Here is a 14,102-nt window from a genome sequence, read left to right on the forward strand (position 1 = left end):
GGTATCCTTGATATCCTTAATATGCCCCCGCAAGATGGAGGATCCATCGGAGACTCCGATCTTGGACCGTAGTTGTTGAAACGGACTCCGACCAAGAGGTTTAGTTAACATATCAGCAAGTTGATCAGCTGAGTGAATGTGAAGAACCTTTAATGAGCCATTAGCTACCTTTTCCCGAACAAAGTGATAGTCGAGTGCCACATGTTTCATGCGCGAGTGGTATACTGGATTGGCACATAGATAAGTAGCTCCAGCATTGTCACAAAATAATGTAGGAGGCTTAGTTGGTGATAGACCAAGTTCCAATAGTAGGTTCTGGACCCAAGATAGTTCGGCAGCTCCATTTGCTAATGCTTTATACTCCGCCTCGGTTGAAGATCGAGAGACCGATTTTTGACGCGCTGAGCGCCAGGAGAGAACGTTTGAGCCAAGATAGATGGTGCCTTTCATCTGCAATAGGTTTCCATAGTAATACCACCCCATCTGCAATACCACCCCAGTCAGAGTCGGTAAATGCGGTTAGATTAATGGGAGACCCACGGTTAAGAAACAAACCGTGATGGATGGTGCCTTTCAGATAGCGGAGAACACGTTTTAAGGCTTGCCAATGAAGTTGAGTTGGGGAATGCATGTATTGTGAGAGCTTGTTGACAGCATAGGAGACATCAGGTCTAGTGAAGGCAAGGTATTGGAGAGAACCCACCAGTTGACGATATGGTGTAGGGTCAATCTGAGATGAGCCATCAACGGGAGAAAGAGACTCAGTGGAACTGAGTGGTGTGGCAACGGGTTTAGCGCCATCCATTTTGAACTTGGTGAGGAGATTTTGCACATGAGCATGTTGAGATAAAAACAAACCATCGGTGGTGGAAATGACTTCAACACCAAGGAAGTGGTGTAGCATACCGAGATCTTTAATAGAAATTTTTTCAGATAATGCACGAATGGTATGTTGGAGAAAAGTATCATTGTTGCCGGTCAAGACAATATCATCAACATATACCAAAATGTACGAGACAATGCCATCCCGATTGTAGATGAACAAAGAGGGGTCCGCGAAGGATTTTCGAAAACAAGTTCAAGGAGGAACGTTGCAAGCTCAATATACCATGCACGCGGTGCTTGTTTGAGCCCATAGAGAGATTTCCGTAGGCGACAAAGGTAGTGTGGAAGATCCGGATTGACATATCCCGGGGGTTGAGTCATGTAAACCTCTTCATGCAAGGTGCCATGTAAGAAGGCGTTGTTGACATCGAGTTGTCGAATGGACCAATTTTGAGATAAGGAAATGGCAAGGACGGTACGGATAGTCACAGGCTTGGTAACTAGACTAAACGTTTCAAAGTAATCCTTCCCATATTCTTGTAGGAAACCTTTGGCAACTAAGCGAGCCTTATATTTTTCAATAGACCCATCGGGAAGCCGTTTGATACGAAAGACCCATTTACAACCGATAGGTGTGCGTTGGGTAGGAGGGACAAGTTCCCATGTGGCATTTTTTAATAGGGCATTAAATTCATTGTCCATTTCTTTACGCCATTATGGATCTTTTAGAGCTTGAGTATGTGTTGTTGGTACAAGGGTAGGAGAGATTGGATGAAGTGTGATTTGATTAACAAAGGCAGAGTTATAGTATTTAGGGTTTGGCTTACGGTTACGTGTAGGTAAGGTGGAGGTCGTTGGGCTGGTGGTGGTTGAGTTCAAAGGAGGAGATGACTGGGCAGTGGAGGTGGAGGGTGATGGGAGGGGTGTAGATGGGGAATTATTGTGAAATTCGGTGGATGATTGAGAAAAATCAGATGTATGGTCAGTAGAAGTGTGAGCCACGGATGGTGTGGTGAAGTGTGTGGAATGCAAAGGGTGGGCCTGGTTGTCGGTTGAAGTTTGGGCCAGGTTATGGGTTGTGTGGTGATAGATTGGGTGTTGTTCTTGCTAGGTTACAGGTGGGCTGAGAGGACTGGAAGGAAAATTAGGTTGAGGGTTTGATTGTGGTAGTGGGCCAGGAGAGTGGACCTGTGTTGTGGGGTTAGATATAGGAGAAATGGGTTGTTTAGGTAAGGGAGTGGAGTGGGTCTGTGGACAACCAAGGAATTCATCAACAGAGGAGGTGGTCAAAGATTTGGTTGGAGATTTGAATGGAAATTTTGACTCAATGAACTCCACATGTTTTGAGTGGTATAAACGTCGGTTGGTGTAATCATAACATTTGTAGGCTGATTTTGATGGTGAGTAGCCTAAGAATACACACTTTTCCGAGCGTGGATGAAGCTTGGATTTTGCATACGGGCGAAGCCATGGATAGCATAAACTTCCAAATGGTTTGAGTTTGGTGTAAGTTGGTTCTCTCTCGTAGAGGATAGAGTATGGACTTTGAAAATTTAGAACTGTGGTAGGTAGACGATTGATGAGGTAAACAACGGTTTGAAAAGCATGTGTCCAAAACGAAAGAGGGAGTTGAGCGTAATGAAGAAGAGCTAAACCGGTCTCAACAATGTGACGATAACGGCGTTCGGCCACGCCATTTTGCTCCGGGGTATGCGGGGGAGTGGTGAAGTGTGATATGCCTTGAGATTGAAGGTAGGAGGTAAGACCGATGTATTCTCCACCATTGTCAGTGAAAAGAGAAATTAATGGGGTTTGAAAATATTTTTCTACTAACAATTTAAATTGTGGGAATAATATTGAGACATCAGATTTGTGTTTCATTGGATATAGCCAAGCATACTTAGTGTGAAAATCAACAAAAATCACATAATAGGTGAAGCCATCAATGGACTTTTCCACCGGACCCTAAACATCAGAATAGATTAGTTGTAGAGGTTTGGTAGTATTAAATGAGTTCATACCAAAAGGCTCTTTGTGACTTTTATTAATCGAACACTAGGTACAATGAAAATTTAGAAGATTAAACTTTAACCCTAAGCATTTGGCTATTTTCTTGAGAATCCAAATGGAAGGATGCCCAAGTTTATGATGTCAATCAATCAGCGATGTGGTTGAGACCGCATTTATTTGAGGTGAGGAAGGAAAGTTGGCATAGTAGACATCAAGGTAGTTCTCACCCCGCATTAGACGTGCCCCCGTGTGAAGATCCTTGACAAAGAAATGGGTTGGAAAAAATTCCACAGAAACATGATTAGTTTTACACAATTTAGCAACAGATATTAATTTATTTTTGAAGGAAGGAACACACAAAACATCTTTTAAGGCAAGTGAGCCATTAGACGTGTGAAGGTGTGTTTGACCAATGTGAGTAATAGAGAGAGAGTTACCATTGCCAAGGACAATCTCATCCGGTCCACCATATTCGGATATAGAGTGAAAGGACGTGCGATCCGGGTCGACATGATGAGAGGCCCCGGTGTAAAACATATAGGACGAGGAAGAAGTAGCATTAGCAATTGGAGAAGCTTTATGTTGAGTCATAGAACTTCCTGTTGTAACTTGATTATCACGAAGAAAGCGAGCCAGTTTCCTGCATTCTTTTGCTTCATGTCCTGCAAAGTTACAATATTGACAATAAACATTGTTACGATTACCGCCATGATTTTGATTAACGTTGTGAGACCACTGATTGCGAGCAGGTCTGTTGCTGTTGTTGTTTGGGTTGCGTCGATCAGATCGGACGCCAGACCGCGGTTGTCTCTGGGTGTAATTAACAGTAGCCATGAGTGGTGGTGGTGATATTATGGTGTTGTTTAGTTCCCGTTCGAAATCAACGAGTTTTTCGAAGAGTTCCGAAAACGTGAGCTTTGTGTTAAAGTGACGTAGTGTTGTTCCAATGTTCTTGTAATCATCCCCCAACTGACAGAGAATATGAACCATCAAGTCTTCTTCTTTTACCGGTTCTTGAACAAGGGCGAGTTCGTCCGCGATAGATTTCATGTCGCGAAGATATTCGGTAATGGTTCGGGTGCCTCTAGGGTTTGACGCCAGCTTAGACTTCAGAGAAATAACTCGGGAACGTGACGAGTTCGCGTAGCTTGTCACGAGAAGATCCCAAGCTTCACGAGCGGTGTCGGCCGATGCGATTAAGGGCTGAACAGCCGGTGAGCAACTGCCCAGAAGAGCAGCCGAGATGCTTTGATCTTGTCGATACCGTGTATGGTATTCCGGGTTGGATTTAGTTGCTTCTTTGTCGGTGAATTCTGGTGGGGGAGCTTTGGTTCCGGTGATGAATTGAACAAGATCCAAACCGATTAAGGTGGAATAAACATGTTTGCGCCATATGGAGAAGTCATCACTGGTTAGGGTGATGTTGAAATGAGTTGAAGCTGTGAGTTGAATGACTGTTTGTGATACCATATAAATGTTAGAGTATGTTATGCAAAAGCTTGATTCATTACAAAGATACAAAGGCTTTAAATAGCCTGCTACAAGAGCTATAACAGGAGACAAGAATGGAAACGAGAGAAATAAGGCTAGGACTATGGAAACCTATTGACTAGAAATTATTGTCTAAATATAGACTGATCATATAAACGGAAATATACATTGAATATACAATTATGAATTGGTATCCTTGATATCCTTAATAATACATGCAACTCGATTAATAGGTTTACTTGGTAAGTTTCATGTATCAACGAAAAGCATAATTGTTAAACCATAAAACTAACTGTATAACTCTCAAACCGGTCAATTTCCTTCAACCTAAAAGGTTTAGTCGGTTACAACAGTTTAGTTCTTCTAGACACGTTAAAAAAAAAAACAAAAAAACTTCCGGGTCATTATGAAAGTAGCCATAATATAAAGGGTATATTCGCACTTAATCATTAATGTAAGCCCAAAACCCTAAAATCAGGGCTTTACAGTTTAGACGAACCCTCCATCTCAGGCTTCACCTTCAACAGATGAGGTTACACAATCAAACCTTCTAGATTCAAAATGTCCTGTAAGTCATAATGTTGATTCGTATGCATTCATGCTTTCTTTCAATTATTTTTTCTTGTTTAATTAATATCAATTTGGTCGAAAAACCATATGAGAATGATTAAAGCAACGATTTTTATCAACACCCTCTTAATATTTAGCAGAATCCATATCTGGGTATCGTCAATTTTGCTATGCTGATTCGTGGGATCAATAATAACAGGCTATTTTGGATCTCTAACATGATTTCTGAACTTCATTATGTGCTCTGCCCACCAACTGTTTGTAAAAATGCCTGTACCGGAAATGGACCGTCTTTTGTATCGGTTAAAAGGAGAAACTTTTGCACTTCAGAGCCTACAAATCAAGTAAAAACCAGAGTCGTTTATTCCCATCAAACACAAGGTAGTGTCAACGGTAATCGAGTTTCACGCCTTGTGCGAACCGAGGCACAAACTGCACTTTTTGACTATTTGCATTTTACCAGAGGCTTCCATTTCACTGATGCTGAGTACATGAGCAAGAACTCGCCTCATTTTATTCAAAACTTGTTGTCTGTGGTTGATAACGAGCAAGATGTGTCACGGGCTTTGTCTAAGTACTTTCGTTACAATCCGATTAATGAGTATGAACCGTTCTTGGAGAGTTTAGGTTTGAATCCTGTTGAGTTCCCGTCACTGCTTCCTAAATCATTGATATTTTTGGGTGATGACAACCTCTTGCTTGATAATTTTCATGCTTTGTGCGGTTACGGGGTCCCGAGAACAAAGATTGGCAAGATGTATAAGGAAGCAAAGGAGATATTTGGATATGATCATGGTGTTTTATCTATGAAACTTAAGGCTTATGAGAAATTAGGGTTAAGTAAATCAACAGTAATCAAACTAGTAACATGTTGCCCGTCACTCTTGACCCACATTGATGATAAGTTTCTCACGGTTCTTGATAAGCTGAAAGGTTTCGGGTTTGGAAACGAATGGATCGGTAGTTACATACCTGAGAGAACCACTTTGAATTGGGATAGAATGTTGGACACCATGAGTTTTCTCGTGCAAGTCGGTTACAAAAATAAACAGATGAAAACTCTGTTTCTTGATAACCCCACGTTACTGTTTGAAGGCTCGGGCAAACAGATATACGTGCTGGTCGGTCAATTGCTAAAGCTAGGGCTCGAAATGAACCAAATTTACAAACTCTTTTCAAGAAACCCCCAAATTTTATCATCAAAGAGTGCAAAGAATCTTTCGACAGCAGTGAGTTTCATGGTTGAAATCAAGATGGAAATGGAAGTAATTGCAAGCGTTGTTACTACCCACATGGAAGTTCTTGGTTCTAATTCATTAAAAGGGCCGTTAACCGTTATGAACAGTTTGAAAATCAAAGAAGATGAGCTACGTGGCGCTATAAAGAAAGACCCTTTAATGTTGATCAATTTGGCTACTAAATCCGACACTAAAACAACCGATAATCAAGATTCAAATACATTTGTTGAAAGAAAAAACTTTTTGCTAAGATTGGGTTATATTGAAAACTCTGATGAGTTATCAAAAGCTCTAAAAAAGTTTCGTGGCAGAGGAGACCAGCTGCAAGAAAGATTTGATTGTTTAGTGCAGGCAGGACTCGATTATAATGTGGTTTCAGGTATGATTAAGCGGGCCCCGTCTGTGTTAAACCAGACGAAAGATCTTCTTGAGAAAAAGCTTGATTGTTTGCAGAATCGGTTAGGTTATCCACTGGAAGCGGTTGTGGTGTTTCCGTCATACTTGTGTTATGATATTCAGAGGATTAATTTAAGGTTTTCTATGTATTTGTGGTTATTGGAGAGAGGTGCAGCAAAGCCTAAGTTATCATTGAGCACCATTCTTGCATGTTCCGATGCCAAGTTTGTGAAATATTTTGTTCATATTCATCCCGAAGGTGTTTCCTCATGGGAGAGTTTGAAAAGTACATTTAATTCGAATTAATATCTGATACCTAATTTTAGTTTCTCATGTTATATACAATTATATTGCTTATTTTCTCATAGCTTGTTGTACAATTTATCCCTTTAGTTCATTTTCCTTGGTGTTAGTGTGTGTGCGCGCGCGAGCTCGAGAATTACAGGTTTCAAAATCACGCTTAACATACGTTATTTTAACGTAATAATGACTGCCGTTAAGCACTTCAGTTACTTTATAAAATTACAATTTTACCCTTACCCCTAAAGAACCAATTCTGTCTTTTTTATAGTTTTATTATTTTTATTGTAGTTAGTGTAAAATTACAAATCTGTTTTTTGAATAAGTTTCGATAGAGACTTGGATACTTGATATAAATTCAGCTTGGTTCGAGTTTTTAGCGAAATTGGCTCACTAGCAGCTCCGTTGTTTACAATGCTATTTGGAAGTGAAGTTTCGGTAGGAGAGGATGTGAGGTGGGTTAGGCCTTAGAGCCCGGACCGCATCTAGGCTCAAGCCCAAGCACTACACACGTCATTAATATACATCTTGTCTTGTAGTCTAGGCTTCAACTTATCAATCTATCACACTTTTTGAACATACGAGTATTTTTTTGATTCATCTTCAAGTAACATAACTTCACTTTTGAATATTAAATTGACATACATGGCTTCTGTGTTACTTGCAAATTTGCGATTTTGACCATCAATTTGAATGCTTAATGAGAACGAGGGCATTGGAATAAAAAGTTTATTCTCTTGTTTGTTTTGCTGCTTTTGGAATGGAATCTTAAGTTGATGGATCTGGAATCTATTTATATTTTATAAACTTTTAATAGCGTGTCGAACTACCCATTATTACTACTCATTACCGGAGTGAGTCTTTCTGTGATAGTATGTCAACCGTCCGTTTGAAAAAGAAATACACTGCTACACCCATTGAATCATATTTCAAATATGAGACCACAAAATTCTCAAGCATTAGCCGGTAACTCATGCCATTGGACTAATTGACTATTTATGTGTATGTGGCTTTTTTCTGAAGTGAGAAACCGTGAATGGCATGCGGCTTTTTTCTGAAGTGTAAACCTTTATATAATGAATAATGTAAATCTTTAATCTATTTAATTATTTTTAATGTTCTTTTTTTTTTCTCTAATAATTTACGTTTGTTAAGTAATACCTTTAATTAATTTTTTATTTCTTAACATCCCCACATAAACTAAACTATAAACCCCATATATTTAGTATCATATATTATACTAAGTATCATTACTGTACTCATATCATGGCGAACCGAATTGATACCGAACGAATAACATCAGTACCAGTGTTTTTATCGAAACCAACATTGTTGTTTGTTTCTATGGTATTCAATTGATGTGAAGTACATGTTGATATTCCACCGTTAGAATCTTCTAACGAGGAGGAAAATGATTCGCCTAAGCCAAAATTCATGAAAAAGGATTATGTGGAATCATCATTGAGGTTTAATAAAGAAGTGTTAGGGTGCGGAGCCCGAAGTCAATGAAAGGTAGAAAGAAGAAAGTGAATACGATAAATGCCTCATAAGATAGAGGGGAAGGTAAAATTAAAGAAGCAGTTTCACTTGATTATTTGGTCCAACGACATGGGGAATGAAAGGTAGAGCTTGGACCTTTTAAGGTCATAGGTTTGATCTTGACTCCGGGGGTTTTACCACAATTGTGTGGGTTCTTCTAGAACTAGGTGATGCGATGGTGGTCAATGCACTGATGTACGAGCTTCCCTTATGGGGACGTCCGGTGTATACCCCTTCGTTGTGGTGGTGTAACTTCAGTCGATCTACTTCGCCGTTAAAAAAAAATCAAAGAAGATATCATGTTCTATCGTAGCAAAACAAGTCCTATGAAACATTACAATTTACAACACCGAACTCTTAACCTTCTATGATCCTACAAAGAGTATACTCACAAAGAATATTAAAATAATAAGTTTATCAAACCAACCTAAATATTTTATTCACAATGTGTGGTTACATATACTAGAGAAAAGACTAAGATCAAGACATAATAATAGGCCAAGATCAAGCAAAATAAAGACAAGCATTAACATGTAAGTTACAAAATTCAAAATATATTACATGGGAAACCGATTCTTAATATGCTCTCTAATATAAAATACTATAAAAAATGTTTGTAAAGATCAAATGAAGCATGGAGATTTGAAAGATCAAAACAAGTTTTAAGTTTAGGTGAAAGTATTGGAAAAACCACCAAAAGAGGTTTGATATTGAGTTTATCTAATCTAATTAATTAAGGCATAAACAATCCGAGTTGTTTGTGTCAAACTTAGACCTTCAGGTGTGTTTTTAAACCATCACTAGTTTTACCAATATACTTGTGTTAAATAAGACTTTGTCAAATTATACTTGAAATATATCTAATATATAATAATATACTAGCTACGTGCCCGCGTGATGCGGCGCGGTATGCATGCAAATATGTTATTGGATGCGTAACCGGTGTTACCGTTTCTGTATGTGCGTGGCTTCAAATAATATGTGCGTAACCCGAAGATAGTATGCTCGCATTGCGGCATTGGAATCTTAGCCGATATTAGTAAGCACGTCACACAACGATTGTACGCGTGCAATCAGGTGTTGATGCGCACTTAACGCTGCATTGAACTCGTCTTGACCCGCAACCAGTTCCGTTTGACACTGTTCTAACCCGAAATTCGTTATGACTTGACCCCTTTCAACCCAAACCCGTCCCAAACCAAATTAACATTTTTGTATCGACTCATTCCAACCTTAACCTTGTAGACCAATAACCTGAACTCGCCCGATTTGTTTGCCGGTCTTTAATTGTAATTACGTAACACGTTAAGTGTTTAAAATAGAAAAAGTATAGCAATACCATACTCAATTAAAGATAATAAAATACTCGTTTTTATGGTATAATGTTTTTTAAAAAATATTAGCGTGTGAAAAAGTTATAAACGTTTAAACGTCGTCGGGGTAGTTGGTTTAAAATAAGGGGTATGTATGTAACTATTATATAAGTTAACAAAATATGGTTAAAGTTAAATGACTAAACTTGTAGTTCATTTTGAATAACTTAAAAACCAACCGTATGATTTTACTTTTCCTAAAAGACAAAATTGTTAAAATACAAAATTGTCCCTAAAATGTCTTAATTTTATGCAATGTAGTTTGTAGTAAAAGCAACAAGTTTGGTACCTCTTAAAAATTAAGAGGTTCCTCACTCATGCTTTATATATAGTATAGATTTTTAATACTAAATAATTACAAAACTAAAATGAATGCAACATTTATGCTCCGGTACGGTTTCATTAGGTATAAACCGCAAAGCGCAGCGCTTGCTCTGGTTTGAAAAGTTTTGAAGCCAACCGACTAAAAGTTAAGTGAGTATAAAATACGAATGTTTGGGCGTCCAAATTTAATTACTAGTTTTATAAAATACATTATGAGTAAATAAAACACTATAATGTTTAAATTATAAACTTGTGTCGATGAAATTAAGCCAAGAGTTAAAATATGTTATATTCCACTCAAGCTTTTAAAAATAAAATGTATGGTAAAACTAGTGATGGCTGTGTAACTTTTTAATGCTCATATGTACCGGATTCCCCTAATTTTGGAAGTTCGTTGAACCTTATATTTTGTATTTATGAGATTTTGTTTGATGCATGAATACTTTAAATATTCAAGGTCTTGCAAATTGCAATACCATAAATTTAGTCATTAAAATATTAGAAATCACTTTGATTGTTTCTTTGTATACTCGAATTGTTAACGTTCCGTACATTCCCATCCAATGCACGAGTCCCATACGTACGTACCGTTTTGATTTATAATGCATTTCTAGAGCAATGAATCTATATTTCTAAAAGCATGCATCTTGAACATATATCAAGTATTACGAACAAGAAATTAAATAATGTAAATGAAATTATCAAGCTTTCCGTAAAAATGTTAAATCCGAAAATAGGGGTTATCATATTCTCCCCGTGTCCAAGAAATATCGTCTCAAAATTCAAGTTACGTTATATAAAAATTGAGGCCAGTCATATACAGATCATGATCATAAAGATTGTGAAGATAGATAGTCAATACTATAGATCTAAAAAGCACATATACAAATTAATTATAACAAGTAGCTAGGATTATAGCATTTAACTAGGCAAGTTTCCTATAGTTAAGCGGATTCTTAAGGGAAGAAACAAATGAACTACTGTTGCTAATTAATAGATCGTTGATCATGAACCAAATTATAAATACATGTCGATTGCCTATATACGAAAGATGTTTTAGCCGGTCAAAAGAATTAGAGTGTTCTGAAGGGGTACGGCCATAATAAAGAATCTATATACTATGATCTTAAAGTTGCAGGATAGCTAGGATAACGTTATAGATATGAAGCGATACTATATATAGTCAAGGAAACAATGTATGAATTTACAAAGCTTATATTACGAAGAAATGATGCAAGTACACGGATTCTTGGAAGAACAAGCTCATGAAAACATGAGAGTATGCACAACCGTTTTAGGATAATGATGCAGATTGAGTATGTTAGAATATCATAGTGAAATTTGTACACATATGATTAATCTGCAAATAACGCATACTTAGTGTACTGGTTCAAGATGGGAGCGATATCCCGATACTGGAACTAAGGTTTGGATCGAGATTCAAGCAGTAGGCTCATGGGGTGACATATTATTATTCATTCCATGATCCGAGGTTAGTTTGTTGATCAGTTTCTTCTATTTGATGATATAATGGAAACGAGTAAGGATGTAATACCTGATAATCCAGTGATGTTGGAAATCGACATCTTCTTAATCTGATTCGGTTCCCCTTTAGGGTGTATCGGTTAGGATGGAGTTATGTGTTCTTGATGAACACGATTTGAGAGAGAGAGTTGTGGGGTGACTCTGAGGTGTTATGATTAGCCAATTAACCAACCTTAGACTCTCTAATTATCTCTCTATATATATACACCCAAGGGGAAACCTTTTAATTAGTCTTAAGGGTAAAAGCGTCCATCAAGCTTTTACCTATTATCTAATAAGGCTTATGATATTATTTGATCAATTATAATAATATAAATAATCATAAGGGCCATAAATAAATATATAAATATATTTATTCTAACATTCTCCCACTTGGCCGAGTGATTATTTATTATGAGCATTAGGTAAGCCTGCGCAGGAATTAATACTCATTTTAGTTCTAAACCCAAATGTAGCAGAGAAATACAGTCATTGAATCAGTAATCGAAACAAGACCCCCATTAATCATACTACAATCCAAATTTAAAACTTAACATTAGGATCAAATCATTCCCTTAATTTTGACTTACATATTAGTGTCTATATGTCATTAGGCTAGCGTGAACATATTAAGAGACAAGTAAATCAAGTAAGTGAGGAAACTTTTATTAATAAACGTAAGTAAGTACAATATGCCATTAAATAAGATTTTAAATAAGCCCATTCTCGAAACAAATTCTTCGAATACTTTAGATGGGAGACCTTTTGTCATCGGATCCGCAAGCATATCTTTAGTACTTATATACTCAATACAAAGATTATTTTCCTCAATTCGTTCACGTACGAACAAAAACTTTGTATCAAGAAATAGTCCAGCGCCAGTCGAACTGTTACTGTTCGAGAAACTAACGGCAGCTGAGTTATCACAGTAAAGCTTCAATGGTCTAGAAATGGAATTGACAATTTTGAGTCCAGTGACAAGATTCCTAAGCAACATTCCCTGACAGGTAGCGTTGTAAACAGCTATGTATTCTGCCATCATGGTAGAAGTTGCAGTCAACTGTTGTTTATGACTCTTCCATGAAATAGGTCCGCCTGCTAACATAAAGATATACCCTGAAGTGGATTTCTTATCATCTTTGCATTTAGCAAAGTCAGAGTCAGAATAACCCACCACTTCCAAATGATCACTTCTTCTATAAGTCAAATTATAGTCTTTCGTCCCTTGCAGATATCTTAAGACCTTCTTAGCTGCTTTCCAATGAGCCAGACCAGGATTAGTCTGATAACGCCCAAGCATTCCAGTGATGTAGGCGATATCTGGACGAGTACAGACCTGAGCATACATAAGGCTTCCAACTACTGATGCATAAGGTATCATTCTCATTTGCGCCTTTTCAGCCTCTGTTTTCGGACTTTGGAATGAGCCAAAAACATCTCCTTTAACTACTGGAGCTGCAGAGGGGTTGCAATCTTTCATGTTGTAACGGGTTAGGACACGCTCAATGTAGGCCCTTTGGGATAGACCTAAGATCCCATTGTGTCTATCTCGGTGTATTTCGATGCCAATAACGTAAGAAGCCTCTCCGAGATCCTTCATGTCAAAATTTCGCGAAAGTAAGCGCTTCGACTCACACAACATGTCTAAGCTATTACTTGCCAGTAGAATGTCATCTACGTAAAGGACAAGAATAGTAAAATTGCTCCCACTCATCTTGAGGTAGGTGCATTGATCCACTTGATTTTTTTCGAAACCCTGTTTCTTCATGACTTTATCAAACTTTAGATACCATTGACGCGATGCTTGCTTTAGCCCGTATATAGATTTCTTTAACTTGCAGACTAAGTGTTCTTGCCCTTTGGGTTTGAAACCTTCAGGCTGTGTCATGAACACGTCCTCATCCAAGTCACCATTAAGGAAAGCAGTTTTGACATCCATCTGATGTAGCTCCAAATCATTATGAGCTACTAGAGCCATGACAATCCTTAAAGAATCTTTTCGAGAAACTGGAGAAAAGGTCTCTTGATAATCGATTCCCTCTTTCTGAGTATAGCCTTTTGCAACCAATCTCGCCTTATAGCGTTCAACGTTTCCATTCGGATCCAGTTTTGTTTTGAAGACCCATTTACATCCTACGGGTTTGACACCGCTGGGTAATTCAACCAAATCCCAAACGTCATTTTGCTTCATGGATTCAAGCTCGTCAGTCATAGCTTTATTCCAATTAGAAGATTGATCACTGTTAATGGCTTCATGATAAGAGGTAGGATCATTAAGCTTTCCATCATCCATTTCTTCAGCTACAGCCAGAAAGGTTACATAATCACCAAAATTAGTAGGCTTTTTGGGCCTAGATGACCTTCTGGGTTGATTATCGGGTTCAGCATTGTGTTGATATTGATCGTTTAATGTGACTTCATTTTCTGGTATGATAAGTTCTGTAGAATTTTGTGCAGTGACATGCGGTGCAACATTGAGTACAAGAGGAGTAATCGGAGTTAATGTGAGCGA

At 37.9% G+C, this 14,102-nt stretch overlaps 1 protein-coding gene across 1 annotated transcript; it reads left to right on the top strand.

Annotated features, from left to right (window-relative positions):
- The first annotated feature begins 4,968 nt into the window (after positions 1–4,968).
- LOC143555633 (transcription termination factor MTEF18, mitochondrial-like) lies at positions 4,969–7,049 on the top strand. The gene has a single exon (XM_077045153.1). The coding sequence runs from the start codon at positions 5,067–5,069 to the stop codon at positions 6,834–6,836; it is 1,770 nt and encodes a 589-aa protein (XP_076901268.1). The 5' UTR covers positions 4,969–5,066; the 3' UTR covers positions 6,837–7,049.
- Positions 7,050–14,102: the final 7,053 nt, after the last annotated feature.

Source organism: Bidens hawaiensis, unplaced genomic scaffold (assembly GCF_021521415.1).
Source record: "Bidens hawaiensis isolate Kalapana, Puna unplaced genomic scaffold, B.hawaiensis_p1.1 tig00018221_1, whole genome shotgun sequence".
NCBI classification, from domain to species: domain Eukaryota; kingdom Viridiplantae; phylum Streptophyta; class Magnoliopsida; order Asterales; family Asteraceae; genus Bidens; species Bidens hawaiensis.

What these genes read in the sequence shown, in the direction of transcription:
- LOC143555633 (XM_077045153.1), top strand. Translation starts at nt 5,067, where the DNA reads ATGCTGATTCGTGGGATCAATAATAACAGGCTATTTTGGATCTCTAAC.